This window comes from Poecilia reticulata, chromosome 5 (genome assembly GCF_904066995.2).
Source record: "Poecilia reticulata chromosome 5, P_reticulata-male-v2, whole genome shotgun sequence".
NCBI classification, from domain to species: Eukaryota; Metazoa; Chordata; class Actinopteri; order Cyprinodontiformes; family Poeciliidae; genus Poecilia; species Poecilia reticulata.
The window spans coordinates 32,570,609-32,584,826 of NC_088834.1; the positions used below are offsets into that span (position 1 = coordinate 32,570,609).

The window sequence follows — 14,218 nt, forward strand, 5'->3', positions numbered from 1 at the left end:
CATTACGGATTACAACTTGACATTAAGTAAGGCTGAGGCAGAAGTAAGAAATACTGCCAAATAAAGGTGGGAGTAAACCATCACTTACATCCAATGTTTTTCACAATTTTTGTGAGAATTTGACAATGAACTCACCATTATGGACTAGCGCAAAAAAATGCAGGCAGTTGTTGATTTGGCGTGAATTTCCAAAATATTTCGCAAGAAAGTGGAGGGACTGATTGATACAATTTGGCAGTAAACAGATAAAAACTGCTTTGTATTGATTGATAAAATAATATTTAAGCACACTGTTATCGTGATGGTTCTATTTATGTGTCCCTTTAGAGTATTTTAGAGGGCCACATATCCCTTTAGAGGGCCACATAAAGAGCAATGTTGGGCCGGATTTGGCTCCTGGGCCTTGAGTTTGACTCATGTGCTTTACATCATAAATACACAAAAATACAAAGTCATAGAACATTGTTAAACATCAGAATGTTGGTCAGTGTTTCATTTGTTATGTTTCAAAAGCAACTCTTAACAGGTGAGCTTTTAGTTTAAATGTAAAGGAACTCAGTGTTTCGGATGTTTTGCAGTTTTTCGGAAGCTTGTTCCAGATTTGTGTTGCATAGAAGCTGAATGCTGCTTCTCCATATAGTATTTGGTTCTGGTTCTAGGGAATGCAGAACAGAACCAAAAGACCTGAGAGATCTGGAAGGTTGCTATGACAACAGCATGATGATAAAAGATGATGTTGCCTGCAGAGCAGTAAAAAGCTAGCTTTATCTTTACTACTGATGGCTCACTTTCTTGCTGTCATCGTTTGAGCAGTGAGGTCAACAGGTCAGACAAAACACGAAGGGGAAGAAAACCAGAGCCCTGCAGGAGTTTAATTAGTGTGAAATCTCCTTCTCCTTTCTTTTATAGTGACAAAAAAAGATAATAAAAAAAAAAAACATTTTTATCTTGATCCTGAAGACATTTTTATTTTGCTAATAACGTCCACTCATTTTTTATTATTTTTTTTATCACCTTTCATATTGAACCAACATTATTCCCAGAGTCTAAACAAAGCCCGGTGTTGAAAACGAACGGACCTAACGATCCGAAAGATTTTAAGGAGCGGATCAAAAAGTGGCACCTCTCCGAGTCTTAACGCAGCTCCCTCACAGCAGATACTTCCTCATTGTCCACTGAAATGACATGTGAGGGAAGGGGGGTGTCATGTCCTCTGCTTCTCATCATACTGTCATTGCCAACAGTCCGACGCCTGCTCTGTCACATGCACTCTGCTCACAGCCCACTCAGACACAACCGTGTCACAAACGATAAACATGCTAGAAGACTCGTGGAAACTTTAGATTATGTTGCGCCAACTGATCTGTGTTAAAAGAAAGATCATAAATGAGAAGAATACAATGTTTCACAGACGTGTGTACACTGCAAAAACACTAAATCTTACCAAGTACTGTCTAGTGCAAATATTTTGGTACAAAAAACGAACTTGCCAGTAACTTTTTAGTGAGCTATGGGAGCTTGTTTTAAGTCAATTATTTCTTAGTATGATAAAAAAATATTCTAGTTCCACTGTCAGATTATGTCACTTATAACATGGGGGAAAATGTCTTGTTGTAAGTTAAATAATCTGCCAATAGAACTAGCACTTTTTTTTAAATGAATATTAATGAATTATTGACTTAAAACAAGCTGTTGTATCTTGCTGAAAATGTACTTCTAAGTTAGTTTTTCTTATTTTAAGTGTACTAATATATTTGTACTAAAAACTAGACAAAGAGTACTTGCTAAGATGTTGTGTTTTTGCAGTGCATACCGTCGCACACTATATGTAAGACAGCCGAGTAGGGACGTTTTTGTGGACAGGTGTTTATATCTTGATAATATCTAGGAATTTTCATTTTGGTCTAAAGAAAAAGACTCAGTTTTACTGTGTCTTTAAAACTGTCTGTTTTAATAGTCTAGAAGCTGGAAGGAAGAAGATTGTAAGGATTGTTTTCTGCAGCCACTCATAGGCAGAGAAGAATAAAGCAAGCTCAGCAAGCAGGTCGAATTTTGTACCACAGGTCATCCATTATAAGATCTAGATTTTATTTCCTTTGGATTACCTTCTCATAGAAAAAGTGTTTGGTCAATCTCAGCTGAAGTCCAATTACGAAAGAAGCTTAGCAAACATCAGCAGTGGCCTCAGTAATTAAAACTAAAGAATCAGCCTATCACAGATTCTTTCCTCTTGGATTTTCCCTTTTATTGTTAACGTTTCAGAAAGTCATTGCCTCACCTAGACACATCTCCCTTTCCAATACTGCATTTGCATACAGCAACTGAGAAGAACATAACATAACCAATCATCTAACGTAATGTGTCGGAACTCCTCGCATGCTGCTCCACATTGTTGAAGCAGCTCAGCATGAGCCTCCCCCTCTGGTCTCACGCCATCCACATGCTAGTAGGAGTCAGACCGAATTACTGCTGATCCTGTGACACTTCGCTTTTCCTGTCACTCTCAAATGTTCTCACCTTTCCTCTGCTTTGACTGTCAAGTTACAAAAAAAATTCATTCAACTGTTTCATTTTTTTCTTTTTTTAGCTGAATGGTTTGCCTGTTCTTGTTTGGTAGATTATCCTGCTTTTTTGGTCTTTGGGTGACGTCTTTAGAGTTTCTACATTCTGTTAGTGGCACATGAATGGATATTTTCTTGAAGCCTGTGCTGTTATATTAATGCTTCCTTTCTTGTGCAGTACATTAGGTTTAAGCCTTGTCGGTACTCTCTGTGGTCTACTCGTTGTGGTTCTCGTTGTAATCGTCTTTCAGACCCGATGGGATCGGCACGGTGACGGTGGAGGAAAAGGAGCGTTTTGAAGAAATCAAAGAGAGACTACGAGTGCTTCTGGAGAACCAGATTACACATTTTAGGTAGAAATCGGATCAAAGACAACATGTCAAGACTTTGAAAACGTTTAGAATATTTGAGATTTTGAAAATGAAAAAAAATAAAAAAGTAACTCATTCTTTTGTTAGATACTGTTTTCCATTTGGACGACCAGAGGGAGCACTGAAAGCAACTCTGTCCTTGCTTGAACGGGTACGTTATATTTTACAAACACTAACATCATTGGTAAGAAATATATATGTTGTGCTGATCTGGAGAATTTGCTTTTGGTCCTCTGTTCTCTAATTGTTTGTATATTTTAGCCACATTGCTCTTATAGTTTTATTGTTCTTGTTTTTGACTCTTCTTGAAATTCTAGCTTTTTCCTTTTCCACCCCAGTTCTGGAGTGTCTTTGGTTGTCTATATACAGAGTTCTGGCACATTTTCATCCACTTTATGACAAGTAATCATGGAAAGCGTTGAGCTGCTAAAAGCTGAAAGAATGTTGAGAGTAAAATATTTTTTCTTTCTGGAAGACTGGAGCTATACAGACAGAAACTATAAAAAGAGCATCCGTTGAATCGTTTTATATTTTTATCACAGCATATTTTCTGTGTTCAGAATTTTCCATTCATACTGCTGGTCAGCTTTGTCTCAAGAGAACATCAAATGTTAGATTTATAAGTTTAAGTAAATCAAGACAACATCGCTATTGTTTATTTGAGCCACTTCACTATATTTTGACTCAAAGAACCATAATCTCATCTGCAACTATAACTTTTTTTTTAGACTCACATGAGGATAGGTTTGTGGTTCTGTGTGTAGGATGGACCACAATTATTGTACATATTTGGATCGGGATAGAAAAAATAAATAAATAACCAGATGGAAACCCTCTAATGCAAGTCAAACTTTCTTAGCAGGGGAAATGTCGTTACTTTAAAAGAACATTACTTTTGCAATTCAACTTTATTAACATGCATTTGCTTTGTATTTATGAGAAAAAAAATTAAAACATGTAACTATGTTGCAATCTTTATTTTGGGAAGGTTCTGATGAAAGACGTTGTGACACCGGTCCCACAAGAAGACGTCAAAGCTGTGATCAGGAAATGTCTGGAACAGGCCGCCATAGTCAACTACCAACGCCTGTCAGAGTACGCAAAACTGGAAGGTACGCTGAGTCTTCGTCGCTGTTTGTGTTGAAGTGACAATACAACACGCAAATGGTCTCACTGTTGTTGTAATGGTTTAAAATAAGAGCTCAGAGTCCAAATCCTTCTTGATCGCAGAGGATGAGTTGACTGATCTCCAGTGATGAGGTGGGAAGCCATGTCATCAACTGGTTCTGGTCCACTGGGTCAGTGCACTGATCTACCAGGACATTCTAGAGCTGTTCACACTTCTGTAGTTAGTTTCATTAACAAACAAACCCTCTCTTTTTGAGGCCAAGAAATCTAAATATGTTTACTATTTAATACAAAAGTCTGCATTGAAGTAAAAATGCATTCAACACTGTTTCTTTGCTAACTGTATTCCTGCCTCTTTCAGCAGAATTGCAATCTGCCTGCTTATCCCAGCTTGTTCATTCTTATATCTAAAGTCCTTCTGCTAGTTTTCTCTGTCTCCTCTTTCCTCGTTTGTATCTCTTTCATACCGTTTTTTTGTTTTTGTTTTTGTATTTTTAGACCCAAACAGCGAAAGAGCTGCTAAAGCCTATATTGCAACTTGAATGTTTATTTTATTTTATTTTTTTAATTTAAAAAAATGACTTGGCCATTTGGCTTACTTAGGCCTGTCTCCTTTTTTTTTCTTTTTTTCTTTTTTTTTTTTTACATTTTTTTTTACCAAAAACTGAACAATGAAAGTATTCAGTCTGGTGTTTTGGTCTCAACTAGTCCTTTATTTTTGAAAGATAATTTTGTTGACAGAGACTTTATAATTAATTGTAGTTGTTTCTGTTGTTTCTTTATCTTGGATATTTCAAGTGTCCTCCAGTTTCTGAATTTAAATGTTTACTAGAATATAAAGTTAATTGATCTTTCAGAATGTGTTCTTGCATTTTTATGCCATTATTACTATTATATTACTTCACAATGTTTTCAAAACAGCAATGTTATCGTTTATCGCAATAAGTTCTGGGACAATTTATCGTCTATCAAAATTTGTGATCGCGACAGGCCTAGGAGTCCTAAGCAAAATCCCATCAAACTTCACAAAACCAAGGTGACATCATGGACACAGAGCTGAACTTTTACAACCAAATAAAGTCTATTATAAAGCAACCTGACACCACCAGAATAAAGGGCTTTAGATTAAAAACATGACAGAATAATTGGTGGATGCATTTATTTTCACTAGATGATTGTAATGGCAAATACAGAAAACTTCATCCTGAGGTCTTTCTTTTTGATTTAGTTCTCCAGCATGTTTAGACCGATATTCAGTCACTTCTTAAAATGAAATCACAAATGTGTCTAATCACCAGTGTGAGCATGTTTCATGGTGAATTTTGAGGGAAGGAAGAACTTTTACACATTTTGGAATAAGACTGTAACACAACAAAATGTGGGAAAAAGAGAAGCTGGATGCGCTGTATGTTACTGAGCATGTCTACCTGGCTACAGTGTATTTACAGCCAAATTAAAGAAATAAAAGTTTGATATTCTGAGACCAGACCCTCTGAATGACAAGGTGAGTTTTTTTGTCCCCTACTTGACAGTTTTGTACAAGATTAACTTTGCATTGTTCTACAGATGCACGTTTATAGCTCGGTATTCTCGTACTCAAATAGAAGGGCATTATATAAATAACACGCCTTACTAACTACATTACCCAGTAAGTCAAACAGTATTCCACAACTATCATTCTGGTACTTTACCATCACACAGTAGTCCCCTGAGCCACCGGTCTTTCCTATGCTCATCCTCTCTGACCTTGGCCTCCTGCATGCCTTGGTATCCTTCCTCTGTTTGTAGGGAAAAAAAGAGAGATGTATGAGCATCCTGTCTTCTGCTTGGCGTCTCAAGTGATGGATTTAACTATTCGTGAGTATCTTTCGCTCGCTTTGTTTTGCCTTCTTATGGATTCTTGTATTGTTCCCGTTTTAGACAGAGTTTGTGCCAACCATCTCAAATGCTTCTTTTTTTTTATGCTGACTACCTTCTTTTGGTTTGATTGTACTCTGTTTATTAAGACTAACTTGTGATATTCTCTAGATTATGTTCCAAGAATCCTGCAGCAATTTTTCCACAACTGTCAAAAGTGCTTTATAGATTTCTTTACTTACTTACTTGCTTTATCTGTGTTGCCTGTCCTGCTTTTGCCTCCCATCTTCTGTCTGTCTGCGACTTGAATGCATTTTTACTTTGCTTTCGTGTAAATTGTTTCGAGTGTTAAAGCCATAGCAACAGCACATCTAAACAATGGTTTTGGACATTTTTAGGTCTCATTTTTGTTGACACAAACAACTATGTTTATGTGTAGAGCTTCAACTAGACTTTGGATCCGGATAATAGTTGCACATACCTGAAATTACACAAACCTGAAATAAAAAAATCATGTGTTTAATTTTCTTGTGGTTAATATTTAGAATGACGCCTTAAGAATAAACCTGCGGGTAGTAGGTTAAACATTTTTAAAAGTCTGTGTAAAATTGGCATTTATTGATGTATGTCTTCCTCTGTATTTTGCCTATGCTTTATGTACTTAATGTTCATGTCTTCTCTCTTACCCTGATCCTGATAACCCCCCCAATCTCATTCCTCCTCTTCTCCATCCTGGCGACCTGCTCTTTTAATTTACCTCACACCTAGTAGATAAATCTCAGAAAAAAGCAAAGGATCAAGGTGATGTCCTAAACATAACCTTATCTAGTGCATTACTCAGGAAACCTTGATCTCACAAACCTCTTATATTCTCAGTGTGGAGAGAAAAGTCAAGATAAATATGCTGATCAGCTTTTTGCAAAAGTTAGAAGCTAAAGTATCAGTAGAAGTCTTGCTAATGTCATGGCGAAGCTTCACATTAATAAGTACTATGATAAAAAGGAAACAAAATGATCAAATTCAGTCATTTCTAACTGAAAGAAACTTTTAACAACATGTCCGACTGCAAAACAGCAGTTTCGCAAAGTATCAGCATTTTAGCATTTCCGGGCAGAACCTGATAAAGATTACAGCTCGCTTCAGCTACGGGTGCTAGCTATGCAATTTAAAATAGAAACAATTTCTGATTTCATTAGTTATATTAGTTATTAATATAGCTAATGATATAACCTGTTTGTCAAACAGGTTGACAAACACTCCTTACACACCTGAACAATAATAAGCTGTCTCTGAAGCCAGCTTCCTGTCTGTTGCTGGACTTCCTTAGCAACAGACGGCCCGAATGGCAGAGTGCATCCTGACAGGTGTACCACAAGGGTGTGACTTTGGTCACCTGCTATTCTCATCATTCATACATGACTGTTTATAACAGCAAGATCACTGTCACTTGATGGTGGTACTGCCATCATATGTTTTTCTTTTTTAAGAAAACTCGTGAATCAGCCTCAGAATTGTAGTTCAGTGGGTGAATTAATATGAAATGACTTTGGAAGCCGGCGGTAAATGGATGAGACCCACCGTATTTGACTTGAATCTGATAATCTCCCATTAAATGTTTCTTTCTGCACTCTTCGTCTGAAAGCAGGCTGAGCAGCCTGGCTATTGTGTACTCTTCCTCTGAATGATCATCCAACCAAATTATTCCAGTCTCAAATAATTCAATTTTTACTTTTAGAGTCCTGGCCTGCCCTTTATGCCTGCTAACTTCACTGTCCCATTGTAAGTGATAAAACTTAACTTGCTCTTCTGATATATGAGCATAATGGATGAAGTGGAAGCACTTTGATTTGTGTTATAGTGTTTCTGCCTCAAATTCCATTATCTGCCTTATATACCTTATCAAAATCATCTGCATTCTAACACTTTTAAACTCATTCTCATCCTTATACCATGGCCTTTTACGTACAGATCTGTAAATCTACTCTGACTTACAAACACCGGTTAGTGGAACTTGTCCCAAGTTGATTCCACAAGGCTCTGTCAAACAAGAAGTTAGATTATTTTCTGGCCATAGTATAAATACACCTCTCACTGAACACAACGAAGGTGTGGAGGTCAAGCTTTCATTTAGTGTAGCCTGCAGTGATGAGCCAACATATTATGACCATTGCGGAGTAACACACTTGTTTGTCAGGACTTTGGAAACGTGTCAACATGAAACTAGCATCAAGCTGATTTTGAAAATAAATTTTAATTAACCAGACTTCCACCAGTATTATGAGATGGTCATCATCATCATCTTTCTCTGAATGGTCACAATGTTTTGGCTCATGTATTTATACATTTATTGTGAAATGTAAGTTCAACAGACACATTGCGACTTAGAACCTCTGGATAAAATCAAAAGATGACAACATTACTGCATGATAAGTGTTCAGTGTTGCTGCTTATGTTCCTCATCATGTCCATGCTTTTATTAGATGATGTCATCACTGTTCTGCAAAGGAACAACCCCTCACATATATCTATGTATCTACAGAGAGATTGATATAGATAGATAGATAGATAGATAGATAGATAGATAGATAGATAGATAGATACTTTTAAATCCAAAACTAACAAGTTTTGGTGTTAAACATGCATTGTGTGTGATTTTGCACAATGACCTTTAACCAAGGCAAATATGAATTGGTTTCAAATTGTACTTAAATGCCTGAACTCTGAAATAGAAGTCAATGTTCAGTGTTGTGCTCTGATTCCAGTCATAGTAAGAGGATATTTTATTCCTTCTTTTACTCAACCTGTTGTAAAACATGTATATATATACTAAAAACCTTTTCGTGTACATGTTTTGTATCAATTTAAGGTCAAATATGAACCACTTGAGAGACACCAGTTAAATCCAAATTCTTGAGTGACTGAAACCTATAGATTTAATGTGTAATCAATTTAACAGCATGCATGGTACTTCCCTTTGTTCATTAGGACACTTAGGTTGCATGCAAACATTATCCACAAAGCTGTGCCTCAGAGAGGAAAAAAAAAGTGATTGTTGATTTTTAACCCTTGTGCTTCAGAAAATGTAGGCCGGTTAGTCACCCCTGCCAAAAAGCTGGAGGATACTATCCGTTTGTCTGAGCTGGTTATCGAGGTGCTTCAGCAGAATGAGGAACACCATGCTGAGGTCAGTGGTCTGCTAAGCATCTTCATCTACTCACACACATACACGCACGCACACCACACACATGTGCACACACACACACCACACACCTGCAGACACACGCACGCACGCACACGCACACGCACACAGTGCATTCCCAGCTCCCTCAAATATGTCTTTTAGCTACTGATTTGTGTAATGCCCACAAGTACCATTATCATTAATAATGAAGACGTTTAAGCCAAGGAGATATTCAAAAGAAAAAATGTTCACACTCTAACAATCTTAATAGTATAAGGTCAATAATAACTACATTTGCAGTAACTGACCTTAAACTGAAAGGAGCCGCCTGTTAGCGTGTTAGCATGTTAGCTTCATAGGCCTTTTATTTCATATGCCTGTCTCTTTAATTATTTTCTGGCTTTATTGTGTGGTATGAAAGAAAATGTATTTACTTCCTTTCTGCTTTTTATTTCAACTGTTTATTTGATTTGCACGTTGCGTATATTGAGCAGGGAAAAGAGGTATGTAATTCAGCGTATTATCTCTGACCCTCTACCCTGACCCCTCCAGGCCCGCCGCATGCACATAATGATACAGCTGTTGTTGCAGAGGATCCTATATGCTTACCACATATCCACTGCTAGCCAAGTGCTTGTACCAGTACTTTGTATGATAAATGGGCCAAGCTGCATACAGAAGGACTGACAAGCACTTCAGCAGTGTTGAAAACAGACCTTTGCCCTGAGGACCCCCCCTCCCCTTCCCAAAAAAAAATTACAGAGTTGTCTGTTGCTGTTATTTGTTTTCAGGAATTTACCCTAAATCATTCCTTAATATGCCGACCTGTTTCCTGCTTACTGTTGCAAGCTAACTATAAAGAAAAAGGCACAGGAATAAAGTTCCTGTTGTTGAACGAGACGAGAAATGTGAGGCCTGCTTTCTATTGCCTGACGTCACACCTACAATTTTGCTCATTTTTTTGATATCCGTCTTCAATTCTACTCATGTTTACAACCCCCCTCCTCCTTGCCTCTTATGTAACCATTTGTTCAATTATCATCAGTGGATTGACATAAAATGGTCTTTCAAACAATGTCTATGAAATCTTGAAACCCACAAATGGAAGGCTAAATCTTTTCCTAAACGTTTTGGTAAAAGTGGATAAAAAAAATGGAAGGTTTTTCAGTTAGGAAATCTGTGGACAAACAAAGGTGGTGTCAAGAGATACTTCAAACCAAAAAACAGTACCATGTAATAGTTCTTCAATCCAAGGTATCTCAAATTAGCATTTACACATGTTTGCATATCTTGTAAAAGTATTTAGGCACAAATTTGTCATGTAACCAATATTCAGCAAGTTTTTACAATTTTGAAACAAAAACCTTTTAATGGCCTTAACTTTTATTTAGAAGTTTTAAGGTTTTCTATTCTAAAAAATATTTTACTGCAAGTCCAATTCATCTACATCTCATTTATCTATTATGTTTATGATGCTTTATTAAGGCCAAAATTAAGACTACTGTATTGTGGCTTCAGTGGTTGCCATGTCTTTGTTGCAGGAAGCTACTTAGATGTTTGGACACAAACGTTTTTCAAAGAAAACTTTATATTGATAAGAAAAATGATCAACCTAGAATTTGTAAACAACACACCCTGGATCAGCTGTACTGTATTTATCTCTGATTCGATCAGCTGAATATTTATGCATATAACCTAAAAGTAAAGGCAAGCTGTCCTTCTTTTTTTTATATATTTTTATTCATCCAGCAAAAACAGAACATTGATTACAGAAATATGCTAAGATTATTTTTCGAGCAAGGAGTCCAGATTTTGGCTTTTATACTGCGCCATGAAGCCAATTCTGCACCTTCATAGTGAATATAGCCAAAGCTCTACTGCTAGACATTTATGCAACGATGCATGTGCAATACAAAGTGTGTAGAAAACATCATTTTTCATAGCCCTGCTGAACATTTCATTCAGATGTTCTTTTTTTTATAGAACGTATTGCCACCTTTGTATGTTTAAATAACTGAATATACCTCACATGAAACTCATTCAAGTCAGAGCTAGTCGTCATCAGACGCCGTTACATGAGTGGCAACGACTTGTCCCTCTCTTCCCAACTTTTCCCACATCAAGTATTCGCTGCTAAGAGCTGCTATGGCAAGTGCATGAGCCCCTCATCCCCCTGTACCTCTCCCTCCACAACAAGTGCCATAGAAACTAGTGGGTACATTCACATTACAGTGCTAACAGCTTGATGTGAACACCACGGATCCTCAGAACTCTGTCCTAAGAGGCTCAGCAAGAGCAGCGGTGCATGGAGAATATTGTATTTTCGACGTGCATGAGAGTAGTGGGGTTACCAACACCTGCTCCACGGCATCTATTTGATTAAGAGATCTGTGTGCTCCTTTCTTCCGACCGACTGAGTGAAGGAGCTGTGGGTAAGTGTTTAAGTAGCTCCCTACCATGCTTGTCAAGGAGCTTCTGCTGCTCCCTCAGCGGGCCTTGAGGAAAGCATGTCGATCTCTGTGCCAAAAAACAGTTGTTTGTGCCCCAAGTTGTGAAGAAGCCTTCTCTTGAGATCCCACAATGAATTCTGTATTTTCAGCAGCTTAATTCCACGTGGTAATAAGTAAAAGAGAGAGCCAAGAGTCATTCCAGCAGATCAGTGAGGTTACATTTTATCGTTAGTTTTTTATTTAAGATTTAGCAACCACATATTAATAGAGGTTCACCTTCAATGACTATAGTTGTACATATTTTCCTCATTCTCAACATTTTGATTTCTCTTTGCTTTTTGGACTCTTGTTTGTCAATGTGCGCTCCATGCGAAGGCCTTTGCGTGGTGGTCGGACCTGATGGTGGAGCACGCCGAGACCTTCCTGTGTCTTTACTCGGCCGACATGGACGCAGCCCTTGAAATCCAGCCGCCTGATAGCTGGGACAGCTTCCCGCTTTTCCAGCTGCTCAACGACTTCCTGAGAGTCGATTGTGAGTGACTTAGAAATTAACAACAATCCCATGCAGACACAATGAAATGTATTTCTAATTAAGGTGGAACTGTGAGAGGAACTAGTGTAGTTACACGTTTTTGTTTTTTTTCAACCTGTAGATGTAGTTTGGCGGGGGCAGACAGCATGTTGAGCCCATAAGTGAGCTACTTCATTCAAGCAATTAACTTGTTTGTATGTAGAGGGAGTGACTGCACAGATGCCACTTGAATCATACTTTTGCGTTGCCAGATTGCAGAGACAGATGGGTCAGAGTTTTAGTAAACTCTGAACTGTGTGCACACACTCTGCATGGAATATGGAAGCTAGTGGTTGTAACGCTAAGTCCTTTCCAGTTAAGTCAACACATGTAAGAAGCAAACTGCCATTTTGTTTTACAGAGGGGTTAACAACATATAGAGTCACTTTGATTCTCTGAGCATTATATTTAATTGAGGTTTTATAAATGCAAAATATGACATCATCTGTATTACTTATGAAATGATTTTTCCAGCCTCGTTCACGTTTGAAAAGATCAGATACGTATATGTCCACTGGATCACAGTGGAAAAAAATCTGTCATGAAAAGATCAGATACAGGTTGCATTAAAGCAAAAAAAAAAATAAAAAAAATCTGAATCGGGTCACTTCAGGCTGCAGTGTGAATGTAACCTTTGATAGAACTAGATAGAATGCTGAGACCTCTTACACTCTCAGTATTGCTCATGCATTGGATTTCAATACTTATTAATAGATTACATTTTTCACTAAAGTTCCACTGGGTGTTTGCTAATTACTGCTGCCACTAGTTTGGAGGAACTGAGTGGAAAAGGTGGGGCAGGGCTGAAAGGGGAATGCTAGGCTGGAGACTTTAACTCTAAGCTTTGGTTAAATATTTGGGGCTTTGTATGGGCAAGCGCTTAGGCACCCCCGAATGGTTGCCACGGGAGATTGTAGGATTTCTCAAATACAGACGAAAGAATCAAAGCAACACTCCAGGTATGTTTTTGATGAGGGAATAGCATATAAATAATTTACGTAGTACATCCGCTTTAATGCTCTGGATGTTGTGGGGCTGTGTTGGTTGATGTATCTGCAATGTTGCATGGACATTAGTCATATGATTCAGTCAAAAAGCCTCTACAACTAAGCTACCAAACTCTAGTTGTGTTTTTGTTTAATAGAAAAATAACAGTGATGCTGATCTTTCTTACCTTGAGTTTCAACAATTGTAGAACCTATCAAAGAGAATCTACTTTTTTTCAATGTAAACATATTTAAAGGTCTTTAAAAAGAACTTGAGTTTTGGGCTGCCATATTTCTTAAACGTTAACTTTAGTCATAGCAGCCTGCTTGTCTCTGTTTGTGTTCTTTTTCTTCAGTACTCTAACCAGCACCTAGCAATGTCCTTGTTTTATGCTGCCTTGTGTAACCACGTCCATTGCTATGCACTTCAGTTGCTACTTTCACACAGCTGAAAATGTGAAGGAAAATCAGGAGGAGGCCAATTTGATAACACTAACAAGTGAGCATAACAAGCTATTTGCAGTCTTTTCAGTTACGCCAAATAAGTGGACGATGCTTCGCCTTCTCCTTGACTCCCGACTGGCAAACTAAAAAGGGGACACATTCCCAAGGGACAATTAGCACCTTCTAGATTGAGTCCACATTGTGAACACTGAAGTGTATCCTTTACAGGGCTGCACACTGCTCCTCAGTGTTCCTGCAGTCAAGAGCATGCAGTTCATTAAAGAGATGGCTGACCTGCAGCAACCAGAATCAAGTTTTGACCACATTATCAGACCCCCAAAAAACACACAAACACACACACACTACAGACATACAACATGGCTAGTAGGTTAAAAAGCAGGAAGTAAGTCTGGTTAATCCTCTGATTGTTACTCAGAGTAACAAACAATACGTCTTCCAACTAAACCCCATTTTGTCAGAATCCACATGGCCAAGAACTTTCTTCCACTTTCTTCCACTTGGAAGAAGACTGAAGCGAAGCTTTTTGGCCATCAGATGAGACGGTATTGTTGCCGAATGCCAAAGGCTGCACATCACCACAAACGCATCATCCTGCCTGTGAAGCATGGTGGTAGAAGCATCGTGCTTTTTGGTGATTCTTCTCTGCAG

General features: G+C 38.0%; 1 protein-coding gene across 4 annotated transcripts in view; it reads left to right on the top strand.

Moving 5' to 3' along the window:
• The window catches only part of cadpsa (Ca2+-dependent activator protein for secretion a), an 89,219-nt gene that overhangs the window by 37,579 nt on the left and 37,422 nt on the right, over window positions 1-14,218 (top strand). For 3 of the 4 annotated variants that reach the window (XM_081607507.1, XM_008410349.3, XM_081607506.1), the window contains exons 14-19: window positions 2,813-2,914; window positions 3,020-3,083; window positions 3,921-4,044; window positions 5,849-5,917; window positions 8,995-9,101; window positions 11,924-12,080. In XM_081607507.1, the coding sequence (XP_081463633.1) occupies window positions 2,813-2,914; window positions 3,020-3,083; window positions 3,921-4,044; window positions 5,849-5,917; window positions 8,995-9,101; window positions 11,924-12,080 (623 nt within the window). The remainder of the gene's footprint in view (window positions 1-2,812; window positions 2,915-3,019; window positions 3,084-3,920; window positions 4,045-5,848; window positions 5,918-8,994; window positions 9,102-11,923; window positions 12,081-14,218) is intronic. The other variant, XM_008410350.3, reaches the window with a different exon arrangement.